General features: G+C 37.4%; 1 protein-coding gene across 26 annotated transcripts in view; it reads right to left on the reverse strand.

The window, feature by feature from the left end:
- Positions 1-23,534, reverse strand: part of DLG2 (discs large MAGUK scaffold protein 2) — a 1,027,745-nt gene that overhangs the window by 42,468 nt on the left and 961,743 nt on the right. For all 26 annotated transcript variants that reach the window (XM_035343430.1, XM_035343450.1, XM_035343455.1 and 23 more), the window contains 2 exons: positions 16,351-16,527; positions 4,328-4,403 (listed from right to left, as the gene is read on the reverse strand). In XM_035343430.1, coding sequence (XP_035199321.1) covers positions 4,328-4,403; positions 16,351-16,527 — 253 coding nt within the window. The remainder of the gene's footprint in view (positions 1-4,327; positions 4,404-16,350; positions 16,528-23,534) is intronic.

The following is a 23,534-nucleotide window of genomic DNA, read 5'->3' on the forward strand; positions in this document are numbered from 1 at the left end:
ATGGCTACTAACATGGTCTACTCCTTCTGGTGCAAAGGTGAGCATCTAAAGATGCTTGGGAGATGATCTTGAGTTCAACACAGAATAAACAATAGTTTTTAATTAAGTTTGTGCTCACATAACTCCAGTAGCTTCCTTCAACATAAACATTTTATAGAAACCTTTCTGCTGCTCCATTTTCCATTGGTTAACCATAGACCAGTTGGCCCCATAAAGTGAGAGAGCAAATGTTTAGGAAATTAACTATTTAAATTTAAATTCATCTGTGATTTTTCAAGTTTGAAACTTTAAGGTAACCAGTATCCTGGAAATGCTGCCCTTTGCTGTGCTAACACAGAGCATCCTTTGGGAATTTGATGGATGGCCTGGTTGTTTTGATATGACACTCATGTTATTTAACAACTGGAAAAAGTTGTGAAGATCATTACTTCATTATGTAGATGAAGCTAGAGACTGAACTTGGTCAACCCAACTGAGGCACAATCAGTGCTTGATTAAATGAAGCTGTTTATACCAGTCTTGTATTATTTTCCTTATTATGTAGGTGGTAGCATTTCTGACTGTTTTGATATCTTTAAAAACGTTAGTAGGATCTAGGAACCTGATGATTTTTTTTTTATTTTTAATTTAACATAAGCTGTACTAATGTTTCATTTACTGCTTATACAATAAATGATATATCTGAAACTGAACAAGTAAGTTTCTTTTGCTCTAAGTGAAGGGACTAGAAAACAACACTTACAAGGAGCAGCTGAGAGAATTCAAGTCTATTTGTCTGGAGAAGAGGAGACTGAAGGGAAACCTGATCACTCTCTATGACTAACTGAAAGGAGGGTGCAGTGAGTTGGGTGTCAGTGTCTCTTCTCAGGTGACAAGTGATAGGATACAAGAAAATGGTCTCAAGTTGTACCAAGGGAGGTTTAGATAGGACATTAGGAAAAATTTCTTCATAAAACAGTGATCAAGCACTGGAAAAGGCTGCCCATGGAAGTGGTGGAGTCCCCATCCCTGGAGGTATTTAAGAGACGTGGATGTGGCCCTAAGAGACATGGTTTAGTGATGGGACTTGGTAGGTCAGGTGGATGGATGGACTTGGTGATCTTGAAGGTCTTTTCCAACCTAAATGATTCTATGAAAAGGAGACAGTTGGGTTAAGCCAACAGAGATCTAGTTAGCCCAGTAACATTTTCTGCGATTGTCCGATAACACATTTAAAAGAAAAAGCAAAAAAAAAGCATTATTTTCCCCTCTTATAACTTCCCTACTTCATGAAATGAACAATTAGTATGTCCTGAGCTACATGAACACAGAGCTGAAAGTTGTCACTAGATCCACTGCTTGAAAATTTATCCTTTTTAACTTATGTATGCTTTATACATAAACCTGTTGTGATGGGCATCAGAATTTAATTTTGCATTGTACAGGAAGCTACAAAGGCCCAATTGTACTAAGGCCTGATTTAAACTCAAGACGATAAGATTTCACTAGTGCTCCCTAACTGAGTTTCACATTCCCTGTTTTTGTATCCATCCTGATTTTTTAATGTTTTTTAATCCACAAGATAAGGACTGGAGGATTCTAATGAAATGAATTGAAAATGGTATAAATATTCTAAATCACACTTAAAAAAAAATACTAGTAACTTTTTATATGAGGTAACACACTCAAGTTTGATTAGAAAACTTTGGGGCCTTTGAAGAGGTTATCCTTACTTATCCTTGAAGAGGTTACCCTAACTTAACAGGTTTATCAACTGTATTGCTGAGTGTTCTTAAACACCTTTTTAATGAGACACAAGAACCCAACCAACTACAAATGTCACACCGTCTATAATACTGTGTTTGTATCTTATCTCTGAATATGGGATTAAAAATAAGGTACAAACAAATGAAAATGCATAAGACTTGAAACTGGTAGAATATCCAGACAGTTCATATTTTAAAATCATAGAGAGAATTTAGCTCAAAGAAATATTTTCACTATCTCATAACAAATAATAAAAATATGTGGCTTATTAGCTCTTAAGTAGTGCTTCTATAAGGGAAGAAAGTATCTGGGGCTAGCAAGATGATTCATATAAAAACACAACGCTATGAACCTTCTACCTGTGCAAAATGTTGAAGCAGTTTCTGTAGTGAGTTATTTATTTATTTATCTTTTTAAAGTTTCCATGCATATCTCCTGGCCAAATTTAGAAACATCATATGAAATGCTATTCTCCCACTTTCATCTTTAGGGTAAATTAAACTGCAATGAAATTTCTCTCCCTTGTCTACATGGTCATGTATGTATGAGCTCAAAGGTGTAACAGACACCCATAAGCCCATTCCTATCTGAATTTTAGTTCGATTTCCAAACAGAAGAGTTCTCCTGGGCTTACTGCAGCTTTGTTTATCTGTGCTGAATTTCTTCCAGACAAAAAAAATGTAAAACATGCCCTGTTAGACAGCTTATGTCATTTCTTTTTGAATGCTGAAAGACTAAATGGAAATGCTGATCATAGACACACACATGAATATATGTGTATGCAACCACCACATTTTACATGATAATGCTTAATTTAACTGTAGACACTTTTTCCCTTCATGCTCTTTCAAATACAAGCCTACATTATCTTTTCCCAAAAAGTCTTTTTTTTTTTTTTTTTTTTGTATAGACAAAAGCAAATTTTAGCAAATACTAACAATGGAAAGTATGTTCCCAAAAGGATACAACAGTCTTGATCTGTAATTATGCAATTTATGCATACTGAAACAAACATTGATATGAAGAGCTAGAAGATTAATATTACACTGATGACAAAAAAGGAAAAATAATTTGGGGAATCAAGAGGTAATTAAATTCTTGACAGATTCACTTGAATAAGGACCATTAGTTATATGAATGAATTATTCCCCTGAGGTTTTGATTATACACAGGAAATAGGCATTTAGCAAGTGATTTCATTGGCAAGATAAAGCATATTATCTCCCAAAATAAATGAGAAAGTTAATTTACAGGGTTGCAGAGAGTGGCCATTTCAAATTTAAAAATGCGGTTCTGACTCCTAATGATGAGATAAAGAAGTCCTTTCACAATGCTCTCTATTATGTATTTTATAGCAAGTTACCTGCATATGCAAATAATCCACAGAGCCTGAATTATGATTCCATGCACCTTATAGATCTGGAAAATTTGTTGCCATCAGTGCCATTATTCTGCATTATCCTCAGGAACTGTTGTGCATGGCAGTAAGGAAGTATTTGCAAATTGCAACTCTGAAATACTATTTTGCTGGCATTCAGAGGCTTGGGATGCACTGCGCTAGGAACAGCTTCTCAGCGAGAGGAACTTTTTATCCTGTTAATCTATTATAGTCTGAAGTGAAAGGACAGGATAAAACGGGGAAAAAAAAAAGTATTTTTATCCCTATTACTGAGTGAAAATGAAGCAAGAAGAGATTAAGAGTGAGAATTCCAAACTAGGTGGAAGACCACAAGAACCACAGGTCTGGAAGGGACCTACTGAACCACTTAGTTTTTGCTCCTTTCTAGCTCCTACCTCTAACTATGTCTTCTCATCATTCAGTTTTGACCCTGAATTGTGTTTTCTGGAGCCGAATGGGACTTATTGTTTGTGGCTTCAGAAGCAGTCTCTCAGTTTGATCACTGAAGCCCTCAGTTGTAAATCCCATGCACATCAACTTTGTTTCGAAACCAAATCCCTGCAGAAGTAATATCAAGCGAATACTCTACTACTAAAACATAAGCTATACTTAAACAGAAAAATATACCTCCATAGCCAGTACTGTGGTCATTTTTCACGTTCAGACTCTTGCCAACCAGATGGTAATGTGTAAGGTATTAAATATCACACTAGTGAAAACAGGCAACTGCTGGGCACAATAAAGCAATGCTGAAGAGTGGTAACAGCAGAAGCACTGCTCTGGCCAGCTAGTGCTGGTGGGAAGGTACTTGCAGATTTGGTGTTGGCTAACCCACTGCACCTGCTGTGAAACACACCTGTGTTCAATGTCTGTCACAACTGTCAAAGCAGAATGTCCCCAGACCTAAATTTTGCATTCAGGACTCTAACATTCAACCTTTCTTTTGAGATGTAACAGCTTTTGAAAACAGGAAATTTATATTTCCTGCCCTGTTCCATTAAACATATATCCATATATATTTATTTTTAAAATCTACCATCATATTATATTTCTGTCTATATTTCACTATATTGCAGGCTTTTGTTGCAACAACCTCAATATTTCTTATGTTGCTGAAATTTTCTCTTTTCTGAAACATATGAGTACAAAGTGCAACTTCAAGAGGTTTTGTTATTTACATACCCCTTTTGCATCAATTACACCAGGCTTCGCATTGAATTTCACCGTCTTCAAACGGGCACGCTCCTTTCTTTCAACTCTGTGGAAAGGAAAACACGAATAAAGAATCACATGTTGATTGGAGCAGTGTTTTGTGTGATGCATTTGATATCTGATCTCCTAAAACCTCTGGTGGCTTATCATGTGTGAACAGAACATTTAAAGCAAATTTTACAAATTGGGAGAGATGTCAGGTCACTTCCTCAGCCAAGTAGCACTTTGCTGGCAAACACAGGACTGACTTTAAGAAGACTTGCTTTCTTATACAAGCAGAACAGCACTCCCTCACAACACACACAGAGATGTGGTAAAAGCGCATTAAGGTTTTACGTTCTCTGGTTTAAGCTGTCCAGAAATTAGGCAACATTTCTATGGTCACAGGAACAAAAGAGGGACAGACAGAGAATAAGCCATTCACCTCAGTGCTCTCAGATGAGTACTTTGGGGTACAACAAATTTCTCTCTATGAAGCCACTTTTTTCTTTTCCTATAGAGGGAGCTTTGATCCCTAGTTTACATAAAGGATGAACATTTAGATTGTCCAAATAAGGCAAAGTGAATCCAATCTATTTAAAAAAAATACACCATAGTTTCAGGCTCATTGACAGCTTAAAAGTTATCTTAAAATACCTTACAAAACAACATGTGACACATAGCAGTGGTGAACAGTACCTAAAGTCATGGCAAATGCAAGCGAAAAAGGACAAAGTTTCACCTGATGGATTAAAATATACAAAATCAGAGTTGTAGGTACTTTTCTCTCTCCCTACATCTCATTTTCCATTTGCTCCTTGGAATGCCTCCCCCACCCCCCCAATTGCTGCCTTTGCCACAGCTGAAAACACACTCAGTAATAAAAGTGGATAGGTTTTGATGGTTTTAACAAGTTGACTCTGCTGACAGAGGTGGTTAGGTAAGTGCTGCAGCAGGTCTGCTGGTACAGACTGGAAGAGGGGGAAGGGGATGCTCCTTTCCTTATTCTTCAGAGCAACCTTTACCTTGAATCTCCAAGAGAAACAGAAAATTTCCTTCTAAACTGAGCAGGAGAGAGGTAACTAGAAGCTTAGATATTTTAAGTTTTCTCAAATTATCCCAAAGCCATAAAACAGCATTCGCTACACACAGGCAGTTGGTCTGCCCATAGTTTTGTAGAGCCCTTTACACGTTTAAATATTTGGTTCTTCATTTCAGGTTTTACAGTACCATAGACTTTTAAAATGTCTTGTCATCAGCTCGCTTTGGAGAATTAATGCAGGTTCAGTGAAGTAATTTTGAAGATGTTGTCCCTGGAAACTTTTTCTTGTTTTAAAGGCCTTATTCTAAATTTGTCTTTTGACAGATGGAGGTACTCTATTTGTTGCAATATTCAAGTGCAGAGAAACTTGTTTTTCTTCAAGGTTTTGATTTCAAATTAGCATGTTTGAGGAGAGGTACAAATGATTTGGGGCAGAAGAACTATTTTCAGCCACTTTAAAACACTGTGAAATAGGGAGGTGGTCCTTTGTAAACTATGCCCTACATGCCAGCAGATGAATGAAAAGAATTTGTTTTAATTTATTTCAGTGAAGTAGGTAGATTCTGAGGACAAATGTGTGCAGGCACTAATAGCAAAATAGTGTGGTCAAGTAGGAGAGGACACAAATGATATATTTCAGTTTTTCTGGTCTAGTTTTACTTTAGTCCCATGAACTGTACACCCATTAACAGAGAGATGCATTGGGTGAGCTTATCTTCAAGATCAGTTTAACACAAATGAATCTAGTATCAAGAATTAAGACAGCTGCATGAGACAAACCAAAGTGCAGAAAGGGAAGGCAAAAAGGGCATTAGTGTTGACAGCTCTTCCCTGTTCTGAAACAAACAAAAAAATACAGCAGACAGTCCATGTGTGCCCACCTCATAGAACTGAAGAGCCCAAGCTGCAGTGTGGTATAACCCACAATTTGTCTCTGTCCTTACAGTTCTGGTAGCTGTGTATTTAAAGGAAGTGGAAAAGCTTCAATGAAAAGCCTAAACAATTATTTGATCTTAATATCTCCTGCTTCAATAAATACAGTTTGAGAGAGGAGATTTTACTTTGTATATGCAGTACCTTCAGAGTGAGAAAATACCGAGATCTAAAAAATTCTCTTTAGGAGAGAAAAAAAATCAAAATCATTGGCCATAATCTGATGCCTGATGAATCCAGATTAGAGAAAACACACGGTTTACTTTTTAATGGTTTAGAACTTTAGACACCAAAATAATAAAGAAGAGGTAAGTGTGGTATCTTGATCCAGACTGGGCAAACACAAATTCCAGTCCCCTGTGTAGAGAGGGGAAAAAAAAAAAAGAGAGAGAGAGAGACATTGTTCTTTTTCTGTCCCTAAATATGATGGGCCAATATCCAGAGTTTCCATTATTTAATGAATGGGCATTATTTTAAAAACATGTTAGTGAACATTAAAATCTATTAGAATACTGAGATATATACAGTAAAAATTTTACCTGCAGGAAAACTATATACCCATAACATATTTTGAAAATTCACCATCATTACAAGATTTAAAAATGTATGTTAAACCTTTTAACACAATATTCTGAAATAATACCTGTAATTTTAAAAAAAAGGGTGCACTGTTCCCCAAACAAAACCAAACCCCAAGAAAAACAGGTGGAAAGAGAAATATGTGGAAAAGAAGCTATTCTTGTCCTAACTTGACGTGAATAATATGGTCATTACTACAAAAGTGGCATTTACTACCTTTGCAAAATCATCTACAGGATCTATCATTTACTGGTCCAATAAAAAAAATCCGATCATCTGCCTATAATTGAAACAGTAACTCTGTTTGTCTAAGCTTATAAATTGCTCTAGGAAATCCAAGTCAAATCCTGCAAAGCTAGCTTATAAGAGCTCAATATTGTATTTTTATTAGACAATAAATAGCTAGGGAAAAAAAAAAGAAAGAGGTGTATTATATCCTCCAAATTGGTCCAAATATGACCCTTTTTTCTAACTGTCACAGTTTCCCGTAAAGGACATTAAAATATATTCTCTTGAATCTCTTGGTTTCTAAGTGTGGATAGCAAGATTACCTAGATCCTGGTAACCATTTTATTATTATTATTATTATTATTTTTTTTTTAAAGAAAAACTCTTATTTCTTGATAGAATGATAATTAGCACAACATGTTTTCTTTTGTCTGAGTGGGCTTATACATTTCCTACTGAAACACAGTGAATGCTGGTTACTATAGTTACAGTTTAAATTTAGAATAAATGCATTTCTCTGGAAGTGTGGAATATTCACATGGAAACAGCTCAAATGCAGCTTTCAAATTAAATCTGTGTTATTAAAAACACATGAAGAGTCTTAAACTAGCAGATGAAGTCCCTTGATAGTATCAGTAAGAAATGAAGACTTGAGGCTGTGTAATTGCCTAAATAGGATGGATGATGCCTTCTGAGAAAATAATTACCTCAAATGAACACAGTATTCTACTTGTTAATCTGTGTTAACATTTACACTCATTCCAATCCTGTCTAACTTCCTAAAACATCTGCTTTTAACTTAATTTCTTATTCACTGCATAAAGAAATTTGGAAATTAACCCTGAAGAGTGGATCTTATTTATGAAATTCTTCATAATTGCATTAGCAGTCAAGGAGGAATGGTTGCTCTCTACAGGCATACAAGACAGATGAGGAATTGCAGAAACATTCTGCATTGCTTCTAGTAGTGCATAAATAATATCATTAAGTGCCATTAATCCTCCTGGCAAGTGTAAAAACAGTGTTCATACATGCTTATAATGGCTGCTGAATATTACAAGCATTTCATAATCTACAAACTGTATTGAGGATAGCATAGTGTTGTCTCACGTTACAATTTTCCTGACACTTTTCATAATAGAAATCTTTTCAGTTACTTGTTATTTAGCTGAACAGTAAACTTCCAAGCCAAAATTTCACACATCCCAGGGTGATTACAGTACTACTGCTGCCCAAAGTGTCAATGAAATAGATTAGCTGTCGGAGAAAAGCTGGAAGAAAATAAATGGTTTCTCCCAGGATATAAAATTATTTTAAAGCACTTTGGCTCAGGTGCTCCACTGCCTTCATGTATTGGGTGAGGGACCTGAAGTGTGACAAGATGTTGCTCTGGTGTAAGGAATAAACCTCTCTTTTTCCTTTAGGAACCCTCCCAATATCCAAATGTCTGAAAAGCTTTGTTTCTTTGCATGCTCTGTACAAATCTATTAGAAATTGGTTCTCCAAAGATTCTGTCTTTGTTGAGGTGGCCAAAGTGTAGGCTGCAGTGAACAAAGATGATTCTATAATTTCTCATCAGAGCTACTGGGACGTTTTTGCCATAGACAGAGGCAAAAAATGGACTAAAAATTGTTGTGAACGACAGAAAATAAGAAATATTGAATATCAGTTTTGCATGCTTCATTGATCCAGCTCTTTAAATATATATTTTAATTAACTTTTTAAAGGAAAATTAATTCAAGCATTTTTAGTGCTTTTTTGAATCTTCATTTTTTCAGTCACTATGTTTTAACAAAAATAAATGAGTCATTTTATCCCCAAGAAAAAAAGGATGTTAAGCACAAAGAGTGTTTCACAGTAGCTGACACTGTGAATGCCTAAATTCTTTACACTTCTCCATTGTTTTAGCTGATAGTACAGCCACCACCCCTTGGACAATGTTTTGAACTCAGCTGAGGAAACTGCTTTTAAAGGAAGAAAAGTTTCACTTTAAACTGTATTCTGTAAACTGGATTATAAAGGGATTGAGCAAAAAAATAAGTGAAGGGGAAGGATTACCCTCTGCCAAATTCTGCAGAGACCTGATTTTGCAACCAAAAATTGCATGATATACATTGATCCCATGCCCTTTTCTATTTATAAATCTGTTTGGTACAACTATGCTTACAGGTTTGAGGAAAGCAAGAACACAACTTCAAAAACTACTTCATGGCTCAAGTCCCATTTTCAGAATTGCCTGCGGGGTCACTGAGGCTCAATGAGGTTTCAAGAGATGTCCAAAGATGTGACTTGGGAGCTGAAAATCTCTGAGCCTCACATGGAGACAGCCTCATCAAGCACAATTGATGAGGATTGCATCTCCTGCTTTCCACCTGCTCTCCAAGTGTAGCTCCCTGCAGAAACATTATGGTGTACAGTGAAATGGTCTAAGACCATCTGAGATCTAGGGCAGATTGAGTATATCCTGTGGACTTGTTCTTCAGAAATGCTCATTCATGCAAGTTTCTTCCCCTACCAAAAAAAAAGAAAAAAAAGAGAAAAAGAAAAAAAGATAAATTGGGGTAAAAAAAGCTTATAAGCTGTCCCAAGCTACTCCATCACTACTTGTGCAACTACAGGGAGATTTAAATCTCATTAAACTCAGGGGGAAATAAGTTTGTGAGAATGAAGTATGGCATCACTGTCTGTTGTGGCTACACTCGCTTCCAGGGCATCTGTACTCACAGGAGAATCTTTATTTCTGCTTTATTTGCTTAGGCTCCTTGTGTGATGAAAGGAGAGAGTTACTGTCTCATATAGAGGAACTAGAAGAAGGACAATAATCTAAAATCACCTCCTCGAGCCTTTTGAGTGACCAGGGTGAGGAAAGATATGGCCTTCTACCTGGCTTCACAACTTTGAAATTTGTCATGACAGGAGACTTTATAGTTTTTTATTTTCTCTCTCAATCTCTCTCTTTTTTTTTTTTTTTCCTCACTAATGATTGGAATTCATTCTCCTCTTCCCCAGTATGGCTAAAGGAGTGGAGAAGTACATTCAAAATATATCTCAGACTTCAGTATTTGCTCACTAGCAAATGCAAGACTTTAGTTCCTTATGATGCTGTTCCCTTCTGACTCATTTTCTGAGGAACTTACTACTGGGATGCAACACCTAAAGGCATTGCAATGTCTAAACACTTTTTGTGTCTCTTGAAAACAGTATTTTTCAAAATGAGTTTTTCAGACATTTTTGTGCACTGCAAACAAGAAGAAATTGAGTAAACCTCAACTGAACATGGACTGTGAACCTTTATTTTTGGGTATTAATGGACCACTGGGAATTTTGTCACTGCCTTTGTTATAGCACTAATCAGTGGAGATGTAAAATAACAAGTGAGATATACATTAATCTTTAATAATTGCATTTATCATTAATGTAGGGATGCAAACAAAAAATGGTGTCTGGAATCCAATAATATGGTTACAGTAGCCTAATTTGCGCAGATTTGGCACTGAGGTATTTTGTAGAATGAAAGCAAATTCCAAATCCAGTATGAGAACTGTAGTAAGGAGAGTTACTACATCTAAGAATGCAATATAAAATGAATATTTGAAAAAAACTTGCTGTATTTTACATCTTTGTTAACATGTTTCTGCATGTCTTGCTTAGCCATTTCCACAACATCCACTTTACATTTGTTTTGCCTACCTATCAAGTGAAAGATAAGTGAAAATGTGGATTACTATTTATAGTCCAAATATGTGGACTCACTGCATAGTCTTTAATTGCTTCCATTCTTTGCACTGTTTAGCTTTGTTTATGTGAGATCTGAGTGTACCAATAAATTCCCGTTCTCCAAATTATTTTTGAGCATTCCTGAAGTGGTATTTTGTCAACAGAACATCAGAATTTTTCAGTAGCAGAGAACATGCTGTCTTTCAGCTCTTCACCTTCACTGACTTGCAGCTTAGCACCTGGTCAATAGTTTATGAAAATTGTAGATCTAATGCTATTAGAAAATGAATTCTCATAATACTGTAGAACAACTTCATTCTGTTTAAAAGCGAAGGGCTGTTTTCCTTCACCAGATAACTTTCCATCACTGCAGGAGGCAGGAAGAGGATTATATATAGACGTGTATATCAATTTTACTCCGTATTTATTTTTTCTCGTTAGGTTAGTAAGCAGAGTCAGGTAACTTATTTTAGACAAAGCTTACAAGATCATGCCACATTAAAAAGTTTTATAATCCAAAGATTAAAGTCTTAAGGGATATTTAGGAAGTTCGGAAATTTGTAGGAGACCATTAAAAGTAAAACTCACTTGAGTGGATAAACATGCCCTTCTGCCAGGCTGAGCAGAATAACAAATTTAAGCTGGCTTTTTGCCCACAGGGACTTCTATGCTGAGGAAATCTCTTGTTCCTTGCTATGTAAAATGTTTGTGAAACATTGGTTTTTAATGTTTTGTTGTTGTTGTTGTTTGTTTGTTTTCCTCCCATTTTGCTCTGGGAGGAGAGTGTGGTTACGTGTGTTTGCGGGGAGAATGCTGTCAGTCTGACAACGCAACTGTCAGGCTGGTGCTGCCACACACCTTTAGTCAGTGATAACAGACATACGAGTTACACAACTCTTTGCAGCCACATGCACTCAAATGAGCTGAAAATGGAAACCTTGGAATGATGGTTTTCTGGCTGCACATCTTAAAGACAACAGAAGTATTAGTGTGAATACTTTAGCGTTATCAGACCAAATTCTCAGTGCCTACAGTGGGAGCAATAGTAGAAGTGGTGAGAATTTAGGCTAGGCTGTTCTGTGTGGAATTGCAAACTAAATTTCGGACACACAGGCCCAAGTCAAACAAAAGTACACACATCATAGAAAATCCTGAAGCTTTCCATTCTTGAAGTGGGAGGTTGTTGTTGTATGGGGATTACAATATAAGTTTTTGTGTGCAGACACTCAGCAAAGTAAAAGTGAAAAAAAAAAAGGTGTAAAATCAATGCTACAGCAAATTAAAGTCCCTTTACTCCTAAACGAAAATATCTGTCGAATGTAATACACTAACTTATGGACATTGGTTTCAAGCCTTTTTTTTTTTTTTTTTTTTTTTTTTAATTCACTTTACTGAATATGAGAATTTCCATGAGGAGGTAGTCTTAGAAATAGGCTGCTCTGACTGCTACTGACCTTTATGGGAAGCTGAATCCATTTGATTATCCTGTCAAGAGGAAGGGCAGTGAGGCAACCAGAAATTCTTGTGATCAAAAGCCCAGCATATGTAGAAATGAAAATCTAAATCTATATATCTAAATCTAATAAAAATCTGATGTAAAGATCTAATTCTGCTGGCTACTGTAGTAGAAAATATAGTAATTCAGATAAGTAGTAATTCAGACATGTAAATGTAGTGCTCAACTAAGACCATAGGCCATCGGTATAGGACTGGCAGGTATCCCAACACCTGGGAGAACTTTCCTGCTTTCACCTTAGTCATAATTTGGATAAATCTTTGTGGTGGACATGTAACCAAGAACAATTTGTCTTGTAATATCCATTCATTAATACTATACAATAACAACTATTTGGTGACTGTTAAACCACAACTGAAGTGGTTTGCCAACACCAATATGATCCAAAATCATAACACCTTTATAGCATTACATTTGGTTTCTACCCAGCTGGCTACTCAGTCCTATGGTGCAGAACAACAGATGTAATCAGGCAGCAAATACATACTGACAAATGGATGAAATGTTGTCTCCAGATGCAGAAAGGGTTGCAGCAATACTTCAGCACTGCTGGATATTGAGCATTTAGTTATTGCTGATCCCCAATGAAGTCACCGGCTCACCAGTTTGTGAGGTTTGGTCCTTGCACAGATCAGTGGAGAAACACAAGGAAAAGCCATTTCTTTGTGCTGTCTCTTTTGGAAATCTCCTTTAGCTGCAGTGGTACCCTCCAAAACTGCCTCTTAAAGTTTGACTTTACAATTTAACCCCCAACACAACATCAAGTCCACATATTGACAGCAGTGCTGAAATCTAATGACAAATAGCTTTCAAACTCTATTGAATCACTAAGAGGTAAAGGCTGGTAATGTATCTGACATCCTGGAGGGAATAATGAGTGACAGCTCCTCTCTAATTATAAATTATGATTTCGTCTGGTATATCATATTTATCATAGAGGAGAAAAGGAGTATGGAATCATGATTTATTATTCAAAATTTATCTTATCAACTCATGCTTCAGTGTCATTGTTTGAAGAGCTCTTTTGCAAAATATGTAAAAAAAAAAAAAGCAAAACATGATACTTGGAAAGCAATTACCTTTACATGGTGCCTTAAAGAAATAATATTTTATATAAATATTTTATATTTATATAATGATTTTGTATGTATGCATACATGTATTTATCTATCTGTATACATATATACTGAGTAGAACTGAAGAGGTCACTGGTTTTCAGTACTATTCCATAATGATTTCACTTATGAAAAATGCAAGAATGGTATATTAGCTGTTGTTGAATAGGAGATAGGGTGCAAACCAGACAGCAAAAAGACTCATCCTGGCAGTGATAATCTCTGGATCTGCATAGCCTCCCTCTCACCCGAAATACAAAAAATGTTGCAGTCCCACAGAACAGGGTAATATTTACGCATATATACATTGGTAGAGGAAGGTATCCAAATACTACACACACATACATGTGCACACACACAAGAAATAATAATAATAATAAGGAAAATGAACAGAAATGAAGTGGAGATTGAAAAGACAAATATGAAATCTCTTCAGCCTGCAACTTCACAGAAAGGTGGGCTTGGGGGACAAGTCACATCTCAATAAACAGCCACAGATGTTCTTTTCCTCCCGTTCTATTACAAGACATATTTTACAGTTTGTTAATAAATATGTCCTAGTACATATCATGAGATGTCTATAGAAATAGACCCATATAAGCTATAAGATGTATAACAGCAGCCTGAAGAAACCACTTTAAATGAAGATGCCTACTTTTGGTCAGATGAATCCTGGGGCTATTCTGCTTTGGATTAAGTCTCTCATACTCAATAACCAGCACACGTAGAGGAAATTTGACCCTGAATTAGTATATTCTGGCAAGTCTGATGAGTTTTATTCTCTATAGCTCAGCCTTGTATGCACTGATTGCTCATCCTCCCCTTGGGTGGTGTAAATGACCGCAGAAGTTGCTGGCAAGAGCATGTTGGTCTCACTGGCTCTGAGGTATCATCCAGAATCCACAATAAGGAAATGATAGTCACTTTTCAATGCATTTGAAAAAATAACCTTGTGTAACTGAAACCTTTCATGAAACAATAGCACCCTCCCCCACTCCAGCTCAGGTATATCACATCATTACATTAGTGCAGGCAGAAAATCAGATGTCATTGATTTTTCCAGACTGCTGAGATTCACTAGTGAAGAATCAAGATGACAAGTGGAGAGCATGGTAACAAGACCTGTGTCTTCTCAAATTAGAGCCCTTATTTTTAGGCTGTAACCAATATTTTAACCTTTTTGTTTGGTTGTTTTTTTTTTTTTTTTTTTTTTTTTTTCCCCTCTCACTGTTTCCCAAATCACATCCTCTCCCCAAGCTGTGTTGTATGTTTGACCTTGACTAGAAAGCCTCTGTCTTTGGTCCCATCACTGTGCATCACTATGTAGGGAAACCAATAAGTCCCAGGCACTTACATCCTCTCCACCTTAAAGAAGATACAACACTATGTCTTCAGCAGTTGCTTTGCTTTGCCCTTCTTTCCCTTATAGGTATTTTATTATGTTTGACAGCTTTTTGTAGCTTTCATGGTGTGCACCACACTTCCTCAGTAAAAATTGAACAGACTTTCTTCTTTTCCCATTAGTGATCCAATTGTGTTATTACAACAATATCTGGTATAGCAATTCACAATAGGCAGGAATTCCTTTTTCAATATCTAGAGACTATGTATGTTTGTTTAATGGGCACATTTTCCCTATCTTAAAAATTATAATGTAGTTTTTATTTCTGTCTATTATACAACTACAAAATTGCCTTTTTCTGACAACCCTGTTGTGGTTGCTATTCAAACATGGTCATGATTAGAGAAAATAAGGTCCTTGCAAGGCTCATGTCAATAAGGTTTTTGAAGGCCTTTCAATTTACTTTTATGTAATTTAGAACAAGGGCTACCATGAGTTCTATTAACACCTGGGTCAATTCTCCTCGAAAAAAACAGCAGGTGCTCTATAAAGCATCAGACATCCCATTTTCCCATTACAAAAATGGGCACAATCATTTTTATATTAATGCTAAAGCTGAAATAGCTAGGAATAGAAAGTTTATATGCAGTACGGGAGCATTGCTGCAAAAGAAAAATGTAATGTGGCTTGACAGATTTCATTTTCCTCCCACCCTTTCAGTTCTTGACCTTTTATAGTAACTATCAACAAAGGTACAAAGTAATGCTGATTTGCGCTGCAATCCTGATACTATCAGGGACCTGTGGCCAATTTTACAAAGCACCTAGACAGAGTAAACAATACAAACAAAGGGAAACATTCAGATGTCTGTTTTCTCTCCACCAGTCAGCATGAATCCATCACAGCTAAACAAAGATTTAGAGTTAGCTTGGAGAAGGGAAGAAAGTTCCTTCATCTACGTTACATGAAAAGCATACTGTGATATTGATTATCCATCAGTTTCCAGACAGGCAGAGATTAAATTAACAGATTTTGAAGTCAAAGAGGACCATTATGTAATTTAGCCTTGTTCTTTACATCACACTGGCTCAGCAGTTTAATTCTATTACTCTCAGAAAAGAAAGACATACACTCTTCATTTGAAAATGTCAAGACATTCATCACGTCCCTCAGCAATTTGATGTAATGGCTAATCACTCTGACATTAAAACATGTGCTCTACTTCACATTCAGAGCTAATTCCCAGCCTTGGGTTCTGGTTTTCCCTTTCTCTGCTGCAGTTATTTAATAGATGGTGCTCTCTTTCTCTCCCCCATCCCACCTTTCTCTGTGAAAGTGCTAATCAAGTCACCTTTTCGGTTTCTTTTCAACACAGTTAAATAGCCCAAGCTCTTTTAATCTCACAGTGAAAATCTTATCTTCCAGCTCTTGAAATAATGACTGTGGGATTTTTCTCTACTTTCCCCATTTTTATTTATTTTTTGAACAAAATGGAATATTTTAACATCGTGGCCAAAGGAGGAAGGAGGAGGCAGCACTCACCTCCTCTTGCTGGGTATAACTCCCATCTCCTCACTGTCTCCCTCCAGAGTGACCCTTCTTGCCTGCCACCATTCATCATCTGAAGCATTGATGACATGAAGGATGTCTCCGTACTTAAAACTGAGTCCTTGGCTTGGGAGGCCACTGTCTTTGCTCTTGTCATAGTCAAACATAGCTCTGTGAAAGGAAATGTAAAGACAAGTGAATATATCAGTCTTGGAAACATTTACTTCTGAACATTTTGTCATATTTTATGTCCCAGCTAACCAGTTCTTTCCAAAGGGAAAGGTCTTACTTGGAGGAAAGGTTCCCGCTTTGAAGGTAATGTTTACAGAATACATTTGTTTTAAGAGAAACTGAATAGTTAAGTATGATATTTACTATTTCATTCAATAAAGAACAATCACCATTTCAGAGTATCCAGCAAAAAAGTCTGCTGACCAGAAACCCCTCTGTGACCTTGCCAAAAGCAATTTGTGGCTGTTAAAATTGTTCCTGTGATAGGATGGAATTCCTGAAACTTGAAACTAAACTAAACTGAAAGATGCCGTGATCAAAGTAATGATAGTCTGGCACATGTCCTTTCAAAATGCCCTCTAGGTGCACTCAACACCACCAGTTGCTCTGTCCACATGCAGTCCCCTAGTGCAGCACAACTTGTCCAGGTAGCTCCGGATGCTTTCTTTGATGTCGATGAGGTTTTCCAACAGTTTAAAGTGGACCTCTGCTTTGGGTATGCCTATGCAATAGTCCTACATATAGGACATATATTAATTTCTGTATATGGACTCCAAAGCAGAAATGGAGAGCTATCTTTAATATACCTGGTTGTTAAACTGTGGCTGGGAGTAATTCAGCATGAACTAATTGCCAGAGTATTCAACCAGATCCTGAGAAAGACCTTCAGTCTGCACTGAGCTCTATATTACCAAACTACAGTGAAAACAATACTCAGCCTCATCAAGGCTGCATCCATTGCCCTGCACCTCCACCAGCAATTCCTTGGGTCAACATACTCCCTATTTCCCATCAAAAGGCCCTGGACATGAATCCCAGAAAGGCTGTATGTGAGTGCAGGTGGCTAGCCAAAGTTACCCAGCTAAAAACTGAGATCTTGGTTTCTTACAGAAGATATATAGGAATATTTTTTCCCATACAAAATACAGTTTAAAGAATGTGTGCCTGACAAGAACTGATGTTTATTTTCCTGTAGGGAAATTCCTATAGGGTAAATAATACGATTATAATCCTAACTACAGAAAGGATAGATGAGTAAAATCCCAGGAGGGACATAATAAGACCAACTCTTTATTGTCAGAAATAAAGTTGAAGTAATCTCTTCACTGGTAAACACATCTGTGAGAAGGATTTGATATAATTAATTGTTATGCATTGTAGTGTAATTGCAGAGAATGATTATAACAGCTTTACGGGTAAAATTAAAACACTCAAGGCTACCTCTCATAATGAGGAGAACTTATAAAAAAAAGTTATTGGAGTTGTAACTATGCAACCAAAATCATTCAAAAGGTCTCATAAGCACTCATTCTGCATGAAGGATCTGCTTCATGAAAATAAAAAATGCTGTTTGGAATATGCCTTCTCTTAAAGACTTTACAGTCTAACAGCTTCAGAAAAGCCCAGATAATTCCCTTCTCTGAGGATGAAGACAATAACTAATCCTGCTGAACTTTATGTAATCCATGAGCTTGGATGAGCTTGTGCCTTTCTTGGTAAATGTTCTTGGAATGAAAGTAACATCTGAAAATTTTTAATGGCTTAGCAGTGGAAATCCTTTAAAAACTTAGCTATATCTTAGTAAAAATTTACTTTTGTGAAGGATTCTTATCAGTAGCAGATCATTTGCTGCCTTCTCAAATAAGGTTTTCTATGAGGTCAAATGATGAAGAAGCAGCTATATGCACTATCAGCTGCTTCTCCTTAATGACACCCAATCTCTGAAGAAATGGCAGTGCACATACAAACAGATTTACAGCACATCATTCTGTTGGTATTTCTCTTATCAGCATGCAATGCTCTAAATTTTATCACCGTATTAAAGAGCCATCATCTGAGAAATTCACTGAGTAATTGTGTTCCTTGCCATGGAAGCCTATCAACATCTCAAAAGCCTGACCACAGAGTTGGCTGCTATGCTGAATACTGGGAAGATGTTACAATCCTGAATCCACACACAATTTAAACACTCAAAACAAATGTCATTATTTTCCATTGCATAGAATAAGCAAGACTGTCACACCCCAGAGGTAAACTGCATGCCAAATTGGAATGCTCAATATTTTGAAAGTTCTAAAGTAAAGGGTGCGTTGAAAAGCTAAGGAGGAGAAAGAAATCAGAGCAGTGTTCTTTGTCCTTGAACAGACATTTTCACCTTAGAGCAGAACTTAACATCACAGACTGCCATCATGCTAGTTGACATTAACAGTGAATGCAGAATGCAATGTTTGCCACTGACTTACTTTGATTGGAGTAATCATGTGTAATGATAATTAAAATGAGATTATAGATAGACAAGTGAATTTTCAAGCAAACTTTTCAGAGTGAAGGATTCGTAGCTGCATGCTCTACAGATGCTGATTACTCCATTACTAGATGAAAATGATCCAAGAGCTGACTTCAGTGCTCTTTTACAAACATTTCAAATTAAGAGACAGGTTTAAGTTTATAACGTAAATGTGTTTAAGCTTACAACTTTGAAACCATTCAGAGTTTTGTAAAACATACTTTTACAAATAGGCCCAGCTATAGAACAAATCGAGTTCTTCATTCTAGACACTGTTGCATGCATGTGCGCACTCAGTAAGTTTGCTGATGACACCAAGTTGTGTGCTGTGGTAAATATGCTGGAGGGAATGGATGGCATCCGGAGGGACCTGGACAGACCTGAGAGGTGGGCCTGTGCCAACCTCATGAGGTTCAACATGGGCAAGTGCAAGGTGCTGCATCTGGGCCAGGGCAATCCCAAGCACAAACACAGGCTGGGCAGAGAATGGATTGAGAGCAGTCCTGAGGAGAAGGACCTTGGGGGTGTTGGTTGGCAAGAAGCTCAACATGAGCTGGCCATGCATGCTTGCAGCCCAGAAATCCAACCGCAGCCTGGGTTGCATCAAAAGCAGCATGGCCAGCAGCGTGAGGGAGGGGATTGTCCCCCTCTGCTCTGTTTTGCTCTTGTGACATCTCACCTGTACCCTCGCACAAGAAGAACATGGTAGTAGTAGAACGAGTCCAGAGAAGGGCTATGAAGATGATCAAGGGGCTGCAGCACCTCTCCTGTGAAGACAGGCTAAGGGAGTTGAGGATGTTCAGCCTGGAGAAGATAAGGCTCTGGGAAGACCACAGACAGGCCTTCTGGTACCTAAAGGGGACCTACAAGAAAGCTCGAGAGGGACTTTTTGCAAGGGCATGTAGTGATAGGACTAAGGGTAATGACTTTAAAGTAAAAGAGGGTATGTTCAGATTAGATATGAAGAAGAAAATTGTTACTTAGAGGGTGGTGAGGCCCTGGCAGAGGTTGCCCAGAGAATGTGTGGATGCCCCATGCCTGGAAGTGTTCAAGGCAAGGCTGGATGGGGCTTTGAGCAACCTGGTCTGTGGGAGGTGTCTCTGCCCATGGCAGAGGGTTGGAACTGGATGGGCTTTAAGGCTCCTTCCAAACCCAACTATCCTATGATTCAATGAAAGCCCAGCTCTCAGCAAAGTCTGTCTGGCTTCATCAGCCAGATAACATACAAGATAGGTTCTGCCATGCCATGGGGAATATCAGAATAAAAGCTGAAATGCATTAGTATCTTTGCAGAATATTATGGAGAGGACATAAGCAGCCCAGTCCTATAAGAGACCCATCCTACCAAGGAGCACATATCATACTTCTCTGAGAGATTAAGATATCTAAAAGAAGCACCAAGGAGTGTTATTCAGACCAGGATTTACCCCTTACAGACCCACGCATTTTTCCCTGAAAAGGTAAAGGTATCTCCTCACAATACAAGCACACAGTGTAGATACTGGAGATACAGATTAGCAGAGCTAACAAGCTTGCTGAGCATACTAACATGACTAAATGCTGCCTGCTTATTCATGGGTTGCTGTAACTCATTTTTAGTGTCTTTTACTGCAATTTTAAATAATAATGACCTCAATAACCTTACGGTTTTCTAATGGTGCATGTCTGAGAGGCATGGATATTAACAGCTTCTCTCTCTCTTCTCTCTCTCTCTCTTTTTTTTTTCTTTTTTTTTTTTTTTTTTTTTTTTTCCTCCATAGCTGACAAAAGCACATCTTAAAGCGAAGTTCTTCCTTCAGGTGTTTAAGTCCTCAGCCAGCTACTTGCATCTACTGTTCAGCCCTTTTTGGATCACGTAGGTCAGAACCAAGAGCTCTACAATGTTCCTTTTTCCCGGTCAGCTGATTAAGTCTACTGTTGAACTGATGTAGTTATTCTTTATGACAAAGAAAATCAGTTTAAATTATTTAACTTTCATTTCATAGCCATCACCGATGTCACTGTTAGGCCACATCAGTATCAGAAAAATTTCTGTTCAGTATCTTCTGGATAGTGCATTTCACAAATAGGAACCTGGGTTACACAGGATAGATGAGACATTTTTAGGTTACAAGTATAGAAAGACCAGTGATTACTGTGAAGTGTGTACAAACACTGAAATAGGAAACAAAGCTTGCTGAAAACAATTCAAACAAATGTGTTGAACTTATGATTTGGTCATCTGAATTCCCTTATTAGAAAAATAACAATAGGAATGGGTGTGATTACTAAAGCTTTAAAGGATATGTGCCACATTTCCATTAATGAATTTTTTTTTTCCTCAGTTTCAAGTCTTTTGCTTGAGTTTGGGGAAAACTATTTAATATTTGTACAACATTTTGAAATTAAAAAGTGCTGTTTGAGTGCTATATATTGCTGCTTTCTTCTTTGTGAATATTTCCTGCTTGTAGAAAATTAAGAAGCACAGTCCTGAGAAGTGAAACAGAAGGTGCAAACATTTAGAACATGCTGGATATCAGAAATATTCAAGATTATATGAGTCCCTGACATTATTCCAGACTTCAGAAGTGATCATTGCACTAAGCTAATCCAAGAAGTAATTTGGAAGGAACCTAACAGGTTTTATTTTTGTGCTTGGTTGCTTCTTAATAATTTTTAGGAACCCACTTCAGTGTAAAACTTGAGACAAGCATTTCACAACAGCATCAAAATTCCTTGCTCAAAATATGTTCGTAATGAAAATACGGTCAGTGCCAAGACACAGTATACTACCATATATGCAGTGAGCTATCTATATGACAGTGAAGACCACTAAAATGGGGAGTTTTTTTTTTCTTCAACTTAGTGTAAACACTTTAGCATCTGAGGTATGTTGAAAGGTTAAGCTGCATCACATAGTAAATTTACAGAATCACAGATTGTCTGAGGTTGGAAGGAACCTCTGGAGATCACCTAGTTGAGCCCGCCCCCCCCCATCCCCCCCCGCCCCCGCCCCCGCCAAGCAGGGTCACCTAGAGCATGTTGCGCAGGGCATCCAGTGCTTGGTCACTCTCATGGTAAGGAAGTGTTTCCTCATATTCTAATTTCTATTCTAATAACACCTCTTCTTGTATCTGGGGTTACAAATATTCGGCATAGGAGACCTTAGATTTATGGAAATAGAAAATCAGTTCATGGTCCAAACCCATGCATTGCAGCCTACTGGCACCCACCATGCCTGTATTGTTACCAGCATTTCAAAATTGAAAAGTAAGGTACAGAAAGAGAAAGTGGTCTTGCTAAGCCTGTGGCAGAAAAGGGAATTTAACAGAGAAACTGAGATTCCTCATCTGAGGTTTTGAACACCACTTGTAAGTAGTCTTCATGATCTTCCTGACAAGGCAGGGGATATTAATGCATTCAGAGCACAGCAATAGATTTCGCTGAATGTTCCTGTATGTTCAGTGCAAAAAAAACAAATCTCCCATATCACTGTTCCGTGGCTAGTAATCTCAATATGATACAGTTCAGGTATTGTGTGACAGCTTTATTTGCATCTTTGAAATTACTTTCTTCTTCTGGCACAGATGGGATTTTGCACATAAATTTACAGGCTGCTCTTTGCCATTTACTTGATTATGAAATGACAACAACATTTAGCAGGAGAGATCTTCAGTTTCTGTAAACAGCCCTAACTCTTCTGCAATCTGCTAGCATATCTGCATTTATATGAGTTAAGGATATCACCATTTTCTATGAAAATTTCCTTAGCAGAGATTCTCAGACATCAGACTTCATAACATTATCATTAGGGAGAGATACATTATTCTTCCTCTTCTTGACATCTGTCGTATACAACCCCAGCTCCACCCATTTTTTTTTTTTTTTTTAACCAATAGGGAAATTCAACACACAGAGATTTAATAATTTGCCTGGTTTTATACAGTAATTCAATACCATGTTAAGAATTTGACCCCAAGTTTCTTTGCTGTCTTTTCTGCACTCTCAGTAATAGATGTATTTCCACCCACTTGCAGGCTCAGCTTGAAGAAAACATTAAAGCAAAATGAAAGAAACCCTAGTGTAATTCATTGCTATAGTTACAATGGAGAGCACAGCAGTGTTGTGATAGAAACAGCCATTGCAATACAATTAAGATGTTATTAGAAGGGTTAAATTTGCACTTAGTAGCATGTCAATAAAGACTTCCACCTTCTTCTCCCAGGTTTGCTTTCATCTGTAGAAGCTAACAAGTGAATCCTACGTGTAGATCATACTGAAAGGTTGCTCTCTCCACATGAGCTTGGGAAGCTCCGAGGTGCTGCTTGCAATACCTGTAGGCTGCCAGAGCAGCCCTTGTGCTAGAAACGATCCAGTCACACAATGTCACCTCTGAAAGGGTGGGAGTGGACTGCTTTGAAGAACAGCTTTCATTAAAAGTACACTACAACAGTGTGGTTTAAAAAAAAACAAAACAAAAAAAATCTGAATGTTTGTCTCAGGCCTTTGACTGAAAGAAACTGTGAATCCTGGTTTGTTGTGTGTTTCTTTCTTTCCTATGAGTATTTCCTGTTTTAATGATGTTGCATCATGAAGCTGATCCCCTCAACCTTAACTATTGTAGTTGGTCTGAGAGGAACAAGTGTCAGCAGCATGTGTAGCATGTGTGCTATTATATTAA

Source organism: Oxyura jamaicensis, chromosome 1, assembly GCF_011077185.1.
Source record: "Oxyura jamaicensis isolate SHBP4307 breed ruddy duck chromosome 1, BPBGC_Ojam_1.0, whole genome shotgun sequence".
NCBI classification, from domain to species: domain Eukaryota; kingdom Metazoa; phylum Chordata; class Aves; order Anseriformes; family Anatidae; genus Oxyura; species Oxyura jamaicensis.